The sequence below is a fragment of the Temnothorax nylanderi genome, unplaced genomic scaffold, assembly GCF_030848795.1.
Source record: "Temnothorax nylanderi isolate EJ_2023f unplaced genomic scaffold, tnyl_v1.0 TNYL_tig0052_pilon, whole genome shotgun sequence".
In the NCBI taxonomy this organism is placed as follows: Eukaryota; Metazoa; Arthropoda; class Insecta; order Hymenoptera; family Formicidae; genus Temnothorax; species Temnothorax nylanderi.
In genome coordinates this window covers 415,158-427,915 of record NW_027249114.1, presented here as the reverse complement: position 1 = coordinate 427,915, position 12,758 = coordinate 415,158, and the positions used below count along the sequence as shown (strand labels likewise).

Genomic DNA, 12,758 nt, shown 5'->3' with positions numbered 1-12,758 from the left:
ATCTATAATTGCACAAAAGACCACTTTGCGCGCAATTATTTGACTAAAATGTTTTTCCAATAAACATTGATTTTTATATATATTTTATATATATATTCTAGATTGGAAAATATAAATTTTGATATTTTCGTTTCTAGCTGTTCGTAACTGCAGTACCATGATTGCTAATAAAAATCAATACGTTTGCGCCAATGGCGAAACACAGTGAATATCATGCTCCGATGATATTATTATCGATGTGCCATCGTTAGAGAAAATTGGCGCGAATCGACCAGTGATTAAAGAAACTCAATAAATCTCTCCCTCATAAAAGTATGAATGAAAGGGATGGTTCTCTCTCCCCGACCTCGTTCCTGCGGCGCGTGCCGCGAATTTAATGCGGAATAGCGAAGAACTTTTTGCCGACTTACCGATTCCCCCAGTCCACTTTATTGATTATCCTCAGCTTCAACTCCCGCGTCTGATCGGTGGTGAGGGTGCCGGCCAAAAGTTGCCGCCGCTGTTCCAATAGCTCCCGCATCACTTTACGCAACGCATTGAACTTGTACTCCTCGCGCTCCTGCATCAGACAGCCAGGGCGAAGGATTACGTTTTAAATCGCTAAAAAAGTTTTATACGTATCCCCGAAAATAGAGAAAAAGAGGCGTACTATAAAATCAACCCTATATTTACGTGTTTCGAATAACTTTACATAATGTGAAATATACAGAAAAGTAAAGGAAGTTTCGTGCTTTTTCTAGAAAGTAAAGTAGAGAAAATGGGAATTATGTGAAAGATAGAAGAAAGTTACGTGACTAATGAAAATTCATCAAAAGACATAACTATTTATTTAAAGAACCCCCTATTAATATCGAGATATATAAATAATGCAGAAATCAAATGCAAAAGCAAAGAAATGAAGGAAAGGGTACAATAGAATCGCAATTTTTTCTTCATCGATCGCATTTTTAATAACGGGAAAATATCCTCTCAATCGGAATACAAAGACAGATATTTTCCCAATGAGAAGGGAGGAGGAGCGGAAAGAAGTACGGGATGCGGTGTACTCACCACGTACAACCTCTTCCAAATGCCACCCCATTCCCGCAGGACCAGGGTGACTTCCCGGACCACCGGATCCTCCAATGGTATAACGGACTCGAAGAGGCCCTCATTGTCGATTTTGCAGGGCTTCAGATGCACGTAGGAACTCGGGAAGATCCCCTTCACCGCGCGATTTTTCGTCGAGAAGCCTCTGTACCAGCCTGCAATCGTCGGGAATCCCATTTCAGTTGCATTTCACCGAGCGCATTCGACTTACGTCTGAGGGTTTATTAATATTCCTGGCACCAAGAATATAGACGCGCAAACATGGCTAATTTAGACGTTAATTTAGACAATAATACCGAATATGAATGAACATTAATATCGACATTAAAATTAATTAATGTGAAATAGCATTATTTCATTCATTATTGTAAATTGATATCAGTCAATACAATAATTTTGCACGAACTATGAAATACGATCTTCTACCTCTATTATTATTTCATGCTTGATAAATAATTAATGCAACATGTCTGCCAAATTCCGCAAGTTAATTTGAGTTGATTGCCTAAAATTAATTTTAACGAGGTAACAGGTCAAACACCGCTTGTTGTATAATGATGTAATAATTAATGATGAAAAGAACAAATAGGGCAAATTAGTGAAGTCTTAATGCAAGTCTTTGAATTTTGAAAAAAATATTGATATATATATTACTCTCTTAATTTTTTTCTCTTTAATTTGTATCTACTCTATATCACTAGCGATTCGTCGCTCCAGGATGCGTGATTACGCTGCACTATCACGCTTCCTGGTGAACTTCATCATTTCCCTTGACCTTAAGCGATATCAGAACTCGCCATCGGTACAAGGCGAGGTACAAGGTAAGTACATCGATCTCTTACGAGAAATAGAGATAAGATCAAGTATATCAGATTATACGTACCCGCGCACTCTTCCAGGATCTGCACAGTTTCTCCGATTTCCAGGGGTAATCCATACCGCGTGTCCCCCCGCCAGTTGTACACAGCTGTAAAAGAGATTATAACGAATGTTATCTACGAGAGCTGTGCGCCACGGCGAACGGCGATATGACGCGATGATATTTTTAACGAGCGCAGCCGCCGTCATTCACCAGTAAACTAGATCTCGTTACATCGTCCGCGTAAACTAACGTGCTGATATCTGTTAATAGCACGCGACGAAGCGGCACAATCATGTCTATTTGCATTCGCTACGGCTTATAAGCAGTGCAGCATAATAATTCTTGATATCAGAATTAATCGAGACAGTAAAATTATGACATAATTAGGTATATATAAGAATTACAATTCACTTCGCATTGTGCTATAAAATATTGCAATATAATGTGCAATAAAAATTAGAGCATTTTGCGCAATATTAGTTTATGTATATAAATTGTAGCATATATAATATATATATAAATACATAATTTATATAAATCATATAATTGTATATTGTAATATATTATCTGTTTTAATTATCGATATAACGTAAGTGTTGTTGAGCAGTATCGTCAAATGATAAGATTTTATCATATTTTATAGAGATACGGCTTTGTATTGTATTAGGTCTGTATCTCTTCGCAGTTGTATTTTTCTAAGCATTTTACTCAACGCGTTGATAACTGCTACACTTGAGCTTGTAACAATAATGACTTCGATCGGGTTAATGTTTCCCCGTGGAGATCGGTAGCGCGGGCCTCTTTCCTAGAATTGTCAGCCACGATAAGCCGGCTCCGGGGTGTACCGGATATGCGTGACGATGCACGTATGACGAGCCAGCTTCCGGTCCTCGGCCGCCGGAGAAACGCACGCGAGACGCATCTCAATGAGCGCGTCTCTACTTCTTTTTCTTTCCCGCTTCTGCTTCTCTTTCCTTCTATCCCTCTCTCTTCCTTTTTTCCAGCTCTTCCCTACGTTTTCTTATATAGGTATGTTTATGGCTTACACACGCGCAGGTAGGTAGGTATACATGCGGAGATGTCGAGAAAATAACGAAAAATTTAGAATCGATATTTCTACAACGGAAATTTAATATAATGGAAAGTTAATCTATTTTCTAATATTTTTATCAATATAAGATAACACAGTATAGGATCCAAAATATCGGAAGGTATTTTTTCAAAATGTTTTCCTAAACAGCTCTCCCGCCATTGAAAACTTCCATTAAAATGTCACTAAAATTTATTTAAAACTTCAAAGATAATTTTTTATTAAGAAACATTATTAATTGTTATTATCTAATAATCGATATTAAATAGCGATGCAGTTCGACTTGTATAGAAACTCGCAAATTATGGCGATGACAGGATGTCGCTATTCATCTTTTTTTGGGACATCCTGTATACGTTAACTGGCCCTACGCGTTTGCTCGCCCACGTTTGGGACTGGCTACGAGCAACGTGCGCGTGGGGACAGCGTGGCACAATTTTTGACAGCCACACATCATATACGCCGCATGGATTGCCCATTTTTTTCCACGTTCGCGAGCGATGCGTTTTCATTCACGCGTACATCGATTGCCGCTACGCGTCATAAAATTTGACGAAATAAAAAACGGACGTAAATGCAAATATCGACGATGTAGCGTGATGTAATTTGCAACAAGCTGCATCAACCTAGGGAGGATCGAAATCGAGTTTTAAACGCAAAATTCGTTGAAAGTCAAATTAAAGTAATGAATGACGAATAAATTTAGTATGTATAGAAAGAATAAATATAAAATAATGACTTTAGAATCATCGATCAGAATTTCAATGGCGTCCTATAAACCCTAAATTTTGCAAGATTAAAGAAGTAAATTCAGATTACGCAGCGAATGTAGAGTACAAAAGACGCTCTCTGCAGTTCTCATCGACGAAATAAAGTCAATCGACGCTGCAAATCGTTCTTTTTAGATTTTGCGACCTGTGGGATCGCGACGACAGATAAATCGATGGCACGAAACGTCCGAATGACAGACGGCGGTCTTTTTTTTTTTCTTCTTTTTTGCCGGGCAGCACAATGAGGTATTTTGCCGTGATCCGTGGGCAGAGGTCCGCGACAATGCGCTGCCACGTGTTTGCCGCGACAGAGACAGCGCGATCAATAGAATGTCACTTATACGCGGAATGTTTTGCGTCACCGGATGGCAGACAGACCATTCCGCATAGTGTCTCTTCTCTGGCCTTAATAGAAAATTTCCCCGCGTAATAGAGACAGATCGGACGAGGCTTTCTTCGTGGATATATTTTTCCTGCATACTGTTAATTTCGTAGTCAGAAACGTGGAAAATTCACGGGCAACGTAAATTAACGTTTTCGGGACAATGAACACACAGTTATCTCGTCAAGATAACTTGAATAAAAGGCAGGGACGAAAATATACAGTGGAATTACATGGACAAGGGAAATTGCAGATAGTTCAAAGTGAGCTTGATAAACGTAAGGCAAAAAATTTACCGTGAAATAAAATTAGTGAAGTGTAGTGAAGTAAATGCAGAGTAAAATAAGAAATATATAATACGCGCGGAATAAAAGATAATACCAATATATATGATATATATATACGGGTACAATAAAATTCAGAGAAATGAAACCCTAGATTTCCCTGTATTACATGGAGCTTCACTACGAGTTCAATGCCTGTTCATCTTTTTTATTTGTGCCTCTTTGTCGTTTTCTCTCCTTTCTCTTTCTCTCACACACAATAAAATAAAAAATTATCTAAATATTCAAAAATTACGCTCCGAAAGGATTCTTTCAGCGCGGCACGGAACAAAGGACAGACCGCGAAGTGTACACGTCGCTCGGCTTTCCCCCATAGCTTTTCCCGGGGAATTAAATCGATAACTCCCTTTCTCGACCGTACGAAACACTCGCGACTGTAGGGGGACCGCAGACAGGCACAGATCTGGCGCGGCCATGTCTGCCGTTCTTTTCCCGAATTTTCCGCCCTTTCCACGATCCCCTACGGTCCGCTTTCTCCCGGAGCGTCAATGATGGCCTTCGGTGGTGCGCCACTCCCGAAACTCAAAAATTTATGCGCATCCACTGCGAGTGACGGAAAACGCGAGGAAACGCGACGCGAACAAAGAGCATCGGGAACATATGCGAAATTGTAACGCTGTTAAATTTTTAAAAAGCTATGAAAAATTATATGTGAAAATGTTCATCTTTATTTAAAACATTCCTCTCTCTCTCGCAAGAAGAGAACTGTTGCAGACGTAAAGTAAATTATACGGGAGCGAGATTTTGCAATAAACATGACAGTAAACAGCAATAACCGAAGGTAAGTTCGCACGTCGAGGGAACCGTCGGAGCTCCCACCTCGTATACGCACACACGTGGGCAGGAATCACACGTGCGGAGCCAAGCGTCGGATATCAATAATGTCGGTGGAGGATAGGGTTGCAGCGCGTCAGAAGGGTCGCGAAATGAAGACATAAACAATGACATCTGAAATCATAATGCCCCTTGGACCCTCTGACAGCGCCTCGGTCTTCACATGTACCTTTTGCCTTTGAAAATTTACTCTCTACTTTGTACTTATAGAGAGCGTATAATCAGCAATTAAAAACGCGCGTTAATTTATAAAAATTGGAAATCTTTTTTAAAATTATCGTAAATGCTGTTTTCGAACTTTCATATAATATACTATTATATATTATTCTATTTCCTTATCGTTTTAGTTTGTCGTGAATCTCCGGGAAGACGAGAAAGAATACGACAAAATTCTCGGCGGTTACGCAAAATATCGTCGGCTATTTTCGCCGCGCGCGCGGCAGAAGCGAACGCCGCACATTTTTCGCGCCAACGGAAACGTCGCTTTATGCACGATCATAAAATGTCAAAAGCGCCGGTGGGTCATATCCACGCGTATATATACGTACGTGCGACGGCTGAATTACCGGGGCAGCTTTTTGCGCGCGTAAAATGTGGTTAACAAACGGTGAAGGAGAGACGGCAGGAAACGCACCGATAACGTCACTCACATTGCGAGATAGCTGATACTAATATTAACATTTATGCGCGGCTGAGTGGGTTCGAAAGTTGCATCGCGTAATAGCGTCTCGTCGATGGACGTGAGACTCGTAATATACATATAATATCTTGGAGGATCATGGATACACTGATGGAAAAGTTTTATTTCTCGCGGAGTTCATTCGTCATCTTTTTTGGCATTTTAATGTATTTTCCGCGTTACGTTGGGCAATACGTTTTCCACATGACTTGTGTTCGTAACGCAATGTTATTGATCGCGAATATGAAATTTGTCCGCATTAAATTTTGCGAAGACAATAATAACGCATTAAATTTTGTGAAAGCAATAATAACGCCAAAAACATAGAAGCAGGCTGATGATATGATTCCACTGTAATAAAAGTAGAATTACAATTTTAAAAAGAGCGCTATATGTATAGTATTATGGGACACCGGAAATGGTACCGGCGGGATACCGTAAAAAGAGAACGGCGCTCCGAAGGCTTTTCCGATATGTTCGAGTTAAAATGGACCTGCCTTTGGTGTTCAGAGCTTATAGCACGAGGGGTCACGGTAATGGCAGGAATAACGCATCTGCAGACTTGCCACGAGAGAGAGAGAGAGAAAGTGAAAGAGGAAAAGAGAGGAGAGAGAGAGAAAGGGAGAAAGAGAGAGAGAGACGGCGCAGTTACGGTTCTACATCTACAACGATCCCGCTAAAAAGAAATAATGCATAGGGGCATGACCGCGTGAATAGCGCCGTACATTGGTAGATTGGAAGATTGTGCTTTAATCGCGTCGCTCACATACACACACTCGGACACCCGTGCGAGTCCGTTCGTAGCCGAGAAAAATCCCGGAAGCTATCGCGCGCGAACAAGGAGTCTGCGAAGCGTTCCATATCTGGACGGAGATTGAAAAACTCGCGAAAGAAATTCCGAGATATTTTAACGAATGATGAACTTGTCTCGGGCGCTCCGTTTAATTCTAAGGCAACGTCCGTTTTCAGAAAACTTTGCGATATTGCGCTACTCATTTTCACCGTTTTGCCGAAATTATTTTCTTGAATATATCTGTCCCCGTGGAAGTGAGAAGATATGAGACATGTTTTGACAAAGAGAAGAATGCAAGGTTTCAAAACAAGGCGACACATATTAGAAAAGATTCTGGGAGACAAAAGGCAAGGTTTAGAATTTATGAAAAAAAATAGCAAGAGAAAGAGCGAAGAAAGAAAAAAGAAAGGGAAGGAAAGGTCAAAGAAATAAAAAGGGATGAATAATGAGAAGAAAATAGAAGAAACGGAAGAGAGAATACACATGTGAGATCTAGGACAACCTGGAGAAGCTATAGGATTATAAAGATGAGAGTTGGGTCAAAAATTTTGAAAACTTTGAAATATGACAAATTTAATAAGTTTATATACGTAAATATAAAATATGCAGTAAAATATTGAAAAAGATAATATATAATGTTAAAGTAAAATTGTGTATAATTGTTAACATAAAAGCAAACATAAATGTAAGATGTAAAGCAAAGTAAGTAAGTTGTAGTTGGGTAAAATGAGCAAAACAGAACAATGCAAAACACTGCGTATTGTACGGAACTCCATCCAAAGTCGCAAGGGGCAAGGATTAAATAAATATATATACCTATATATATCTTTCCCCGTAATTATTCACCTTGCTCGAAACTTTATCTAATGAATTTCATAAACATTTATTCCAGATAACTGGCCTCGTTGAGGAACGCCGACACGACTAAAAAGGAGGAAGATCGAGGGATCGATGATCCGGTTTTTCATCCTGATTAAAGGCGCTGTTTATCGGATTAGAGCCGCTTGCACTGCTTGAAAGAAGATTGCGCCGACGGCGATGGTAACGACCTTAAACTGAGCGCCGGGGGATTAACGCGAGCGTTAATTAATCGCGAAAAAATGCCGGGACGAACGACGCCGCGCCGTAAATTGATTCCGATTCCGCAGCCGGAGTCTCGTTCCTCGTCCTCGCGCCACTCTTTTCGCCGCGTCAGAAATCCTCGGCAGAAACGCGGTCACTTTAACGCGGCTAATCGCTGCACGTCGACATACCAGCGATAAAATTCCATTTCCATGTCGCGTTTATCTTTCGTTACACATTTTGTGAATCGCAGCAAATATCCCGTAATCTTTTTTTTTTAAAATGTAATTTTATCTCCTTTCTTCCCGTAAGAAATATACGTTTCCTTGCGTTTTTTTTATACGTTTCGTAAACCGCCGCGTCTGTGTATTTTGATTATGTTGAGCGTGGATTTTTTGTAGAACCGCGCGAGCTGCAGCATTTTAATAAAAGACAATATACGTTAATTAAACTTCCCATCGGACTTTTCTACCTCATCATTCGAAAGCTAGCGATTGCAAGGATGAATTTGCGACTTCTTGTTTACGGTTCTAGGTATCCTGACATCGAGACTCCTGTGCTCCGCGCTTATATCTTTACTAATGACAAAACATAATAACGAGTAAGTACGCGGGGCTTTTCCATACCGAGAAACAATAACGACGCACTACTACTTTAGTCCCTAATACAGCAAATTACCAGTTATGCGCACCAAAATTAATACCGTCGACGGCGTCATGCGAAACGTCGCGTCGCGCCGTCACGAAGTATATTCTCATTCATCCTCTCGTTCTATTAAATCGTTCAAAATCCCGCTACCGGCGAGTTTCACGTTCCAGACGTTCGCGAACGTTCGAGCCAGGAGAGCAAGGATGCCGGAGTCAGCCGGATAGGCATTCGTCGCGCATCAAAAGAGGCGCGGAGACGCGAAATCCGGGAGCGGGCCCGGCTTGTCAAGCGCGGACCTTACTACTCGCGCGCACGATCAATGCATGAATGGAGCACACGCAGGGGCACCCACACGCGCGCAGCGCGGTGAGAGCGCACGCAATACACGCACGCACGCACGCATGTTGCCGCCGGCGAGCGAGAGAGGCCCGGTCCATCACGAGGATCCTCGCGGACGTTTGTCCGCGTCGTGAACCGCAAAAACTGCTCGCGCGAGCTGTCACGCCGCGCGATCTCGCCGCGCGATCGTTAAGCCGGGCCGGGCCGGCCGGATTCGCCACGCCGCGAATTTGACAGCTCCGAAGCGAGCGCTCCGGAGCTGGAGCGGCGGAGGGAGAGGACGCGGGAGCGCGGGCGAGCGGGCAGCCTCGCCGTCTGCAAGATAAATAAAACCTCGACTTACCGACGCCGTACTTGGTGGTTTTCGTCGTCGTCCACATCTCGAGGGCCGGACGGCGCGACGCCGACGACGTGGGGCCGGTTGCGGCGGAGCGATAGCTACATACCAGGGCGGCGCGTCCGCTGCCGCGCGCGCGCCGAGCTCAATCTCCGCGCGAGACAACCGCGAGACCAACCACGACGCAATTTTTCTTGTTATCACGAGCGGCACGAAAACACAAACATTGGGTGTGTTTGGCCGCACGAATGTCGCACACGCCACACAGTACACACTGCGCCGCGACCGACGAACGGGTGGCCGTGACGAGCGGCGTTGCCGGTACGGGCCGCGAGCCGCGGCTGACTGACGGCAACGGCAACGCCGCCCCGCCGGCCCGCCCGCCCCCGCTAAGGCCGGCGGTGACAACGCGTCACGTGGTACCGCGCGTCGAATGCACGGAGTAAAGAAGATAGTTAGAGGCACCGGCGAGGCGGGCGAGGTATTGTTATTAAACGGCGACTGGCTCCGCGCGGAAATGCGTGACTGTCACAATTTAAACGGTCAGTTTGCATGCATTAATTTTACGATTTATTATTATCAGGATGTATTGTAGATCAAGATAATTGTACGGACAGCAAAATGTGTAATTCTAACTTGTCCCATTGTAAACGAGGCTTTATTTCGGAGTCAACGCAGACGTGTGCCTATAAAAAACATCTTAAGGCTCCTGCGGGATCAATTGCACGTCTGCGTTGGACACCCAGCACCATTTAGCGATAAAATTATATAAAATTTATATAATTGTTGTTAATAGACAAAAGATCTATTACTACGTTTACGCGAGCGTATTACTAATAATGTATTTGTAATTTTTCAATATACAATAAAATGTGCATTACTGATACAAGATAATTGTCTTCAAAATATCCCTCTACACTCCTATTTCCATACATATGAAAGCTTTCTCAACATAAAGAATTTTATTAACATTCGAGAAATTTATCAACATAAAGAAATTTGTCAACTTCCGAGAACTTTATATATCAACATAAAGAATTGGTCAATTTTCGAGAATTTTATCAACATAAAGAATTTTGTTAATTTCCGAAAATTTTATCAACATAAAGAATTTTTTGTTTTTCTTATTTCATTTACATCAAGAGATTTTAATTACATTTCTAAAACCTCCTCCGCTATTGTCATACAAATTTCCCTTAAAAAAATTGCAATTCCGGTGGACGTTTTCGCAGTCGAGCGCCGAATCGGGTTCACCAATCAGGTCGCTCCTCACGACGCGGGACCCCATAAAAATGTTATGGGAGTTTCCTCTCTAGCTGTTACCACGGGGTATCAGGTGGTTAAAAAGATCGTTCGGAAACGGTTATTACCAACGGTCGTGATTGCGTCGACTGCGTCTCGTCAATCTCGTCAATCTCGTCATTCGGTTTTAGGACGGGGATCCAGGATCACGACGGTATAGGATTGGACGGCACAGCTCACGAGGATGCGGCCGGACTCGCGCAGCGTCTCGTTCACGTTCCACCGGGAAGTGCTGAGCGTGCGAAACTCGCCGGAGATGGTTCCGCGGAGCTCGCGGAACCTGCGTCAGCGCCTGCAGGATCGATTCGAGAAGGACCGAGGATCGGGCGGTAACGACGCGAAGGAGAAACCAGCGAAGGTGAAGGACTCGGTCGACCGGGCCTGGAACAACATCAGCCTCGGCAACGTGTCCGCGGATTCGAGGCGAGCGTTGAGAAACGGCGCCGAGAAGCTGTCCAGGACGATATCCTCGGTGCGCACCACTTTCGGCACGATATCTCAGGTAAGCTGAATGAACATTTACGAACAAATTGACGAGAAGTGAGTATTTATTTTTTATTATTCTTGTTTTACCTGGACTTCGCTTGTAAACTGCAATATTAGGTTCACGTTAACATTATCTTTCGTTCATCCGCATTTTATTTAATGTTTAATAATAATTCCGATTACTTGATTTAATCAAAATTGATCCTAGTCAAATTAAAAAATAATAATTATTTTTATTTTAATTATCACAAAATAACTTATTGGAAAATAGCAGAAAGAAGAGCCTTAATTGTCTATTAAAAACTTTACTAACTGAATGCTTGCTCGAGATACATGTCTAATGCTTCATGATAACGAAATAATTACATAAATAAATGTACTAAGCGAACGACACTGAATGTAAAAGAATCCTTTCCTATGTGCAGAAATTTAAGAGTTCCACGCGTAGACGCCAGCGACTGGAGGAGCAGCAATCACCGTCCAACATGCAGACACCTCAGACTCGTTCCCGCCAGCTTTTAGGTCGCACCCCGACCAAACTCTACAGTCCCTTCGGCATCGAGTCGCCGAGACACGCCTGGAACAAGGAGAACGAAGTTGGCACGCCGGTACGTGCCTCGTCGCCGGAATGCAACACGCGTTACATACATTGTAGACCATTTCGCTTCGCGAAAGTGAAAGGATTCTCCATGCTGAGATAAGGGAAGAGATATTTGGAAGAGGAGAGGGGTCCTCCTCTCCTCCAAGTTACTGCACGTCGATCTCTCTTTCTTCCTAGCGAACGCAGTCAGGTTTGCGTGCCTTGTGTGCAACATTTATATCGAATATAATTTATTTGCGTTTTTAATCGCGAGGGATCCGTCGCGAGCGACGCGAATCCATCGTTGAGCCAGCAATGACAATTCTTTTTTTATATATATACAAGTAGCATTTACAGGTATGCCAGCGTACCTTCCATGATATTTATATCATTCCATCGCTTTCTTCGCATGCGTATATCGCGAACTCTTTCTACTTTTTTACACGTATTTATATAAACGTATACATGCAATAATGTAACGCAATACATGTATGGCAGGGCCAATGCTTTGTACTCGACCGCAAAAACGAAACGCCAGAAGCGGCAACTAAAAATCTCGAAGCTGTTCGCGCAAAATATCAAAAATATGTATCGAACTAAGGTTTTTTTTTATATTAGCGACGCGCCAAGAAGCAATCTCTTGGGCAGATTTTTACGATACTCGAAAATTGTATTTTAAGTTCGTTACGTCGTGAACTGAGGATATTTCACGATCATGTTGGATTGTGACGATCTCGCGTTTGAGAATAGATAGAGATGGTCTTCTCTCATTGTCAAAAATCAAAAATCAGAAGACATAAGCGCACGGTTTTTTTTTTACCAATGTTAAATCTCGGCTATTATACTTCGTCTATTTATTTCTGTCCTTTCCAGGATTGTCGTAAAATATCCTCGGTTGCGTTTTATTCGATATATGTATTTATATAATGTATATATATATTTTCGACACGGCGGTTCTCAAGAATCATTGCTCCAATGACAAAAGATAAGGCAGCTCCAATACACGGCCTCGATATATGTAGCCCTGCTCTCAAGCTACGACTTATCTAATTTATATTTATTGGCACAATAATAATGAATTTTTATGAAGAAGAGGCGACGCGTAGTATCAACTAGTTTACTAGTACCTTCGTCGAATCAACCCGGGACCCCTCCCTAACG

General features: G+C 42.4%; 2 protein-coding genes across 4 annotated transcripts in view; one reads left to right on the top strand and one right to left on the bottom strand.

Moving 5' to 3' along the window:
- Spg (dedicator of cytokinesis spg) overlaps positions 1-9,587 on the bottom strand; it is a 51,178-nt gene extending 41,591 nt beyond the window's left edge. For both annotated transcript variants that reach the window (XM_071706487.1, XM_071706488.1), the window contains exons 1-4: positions 9,236-9,587; positions 1,973-2,056; positions 1,051-1,244; positions 411-559 (exon numbers count right to left, since the gene is read on the bottom strand). In XM_071706487.1, coding sequence (XP_071562588.1) covers positions 411-559; positions 1,051-1,244; positions 1,973-2,056; positions 9,236-9,272 — 464 coding nt within the window. In that variant the 5' untranslated portion in view covers positions 9,273-9,587. The remainder of the gene's footprint in view (positions 1-410; positions 560-1,050; positions 1,245-1,972; positions 2,057-9,235) is intronic.
- Positions 9,588-10,441: 854 nt separating this feature from the next.
- LOC139772660 (uncharacterized) lies at positions 10,442-12,689 on the top strand. Of its 2 annotated transcripts, XM_071706515.1 has the most exons (3): positions 10,442-10,565; positions 10,663-11,033; positions 11,443-12,689. In XM_071706515.1, the coding sequence occupies exons 2-3, from the start codon at positions 10,716-10,718 to the stop codon at positions 11,716-11,718; spliced, it is 594 nt and encodes a 197-aa protein (XP_071562616.1). In that variant the 5' UTR covers positions 10,442-10,565; positions 10,663-10,715; the 3' UTR covers positions 11,719-12,689. The 2 variants fall into 2 exon arrangements, with proteins under 2 accessions (XP_071562616.1, XP_071562615.1); XM_071706514.1 differs by lacking the exon at positions 10,442-10,565 and having other exon boundaries at positions 10,604-11,033.
- Positions 12,690-12,758: the final 69 nt, after the last annotated feature.

Bases quoted from the DNA above. Each gene is read 5' to 3' on its own strand.
- LOC139772660 (XM_071706515.1), top strand. From the start codon at position 10,716: ATGCGGCCGGACTCGCGCAGCGTCTCGTTCACGTTCCACCGGGAAGTG. The intron at 11,034-11,442 runs GTAAGCTGAATG...TCCTATGTGCAG, and splicing joins CTTTCGGCACGATATCTCAG to AAATTTAAGAGTTCCACGCG.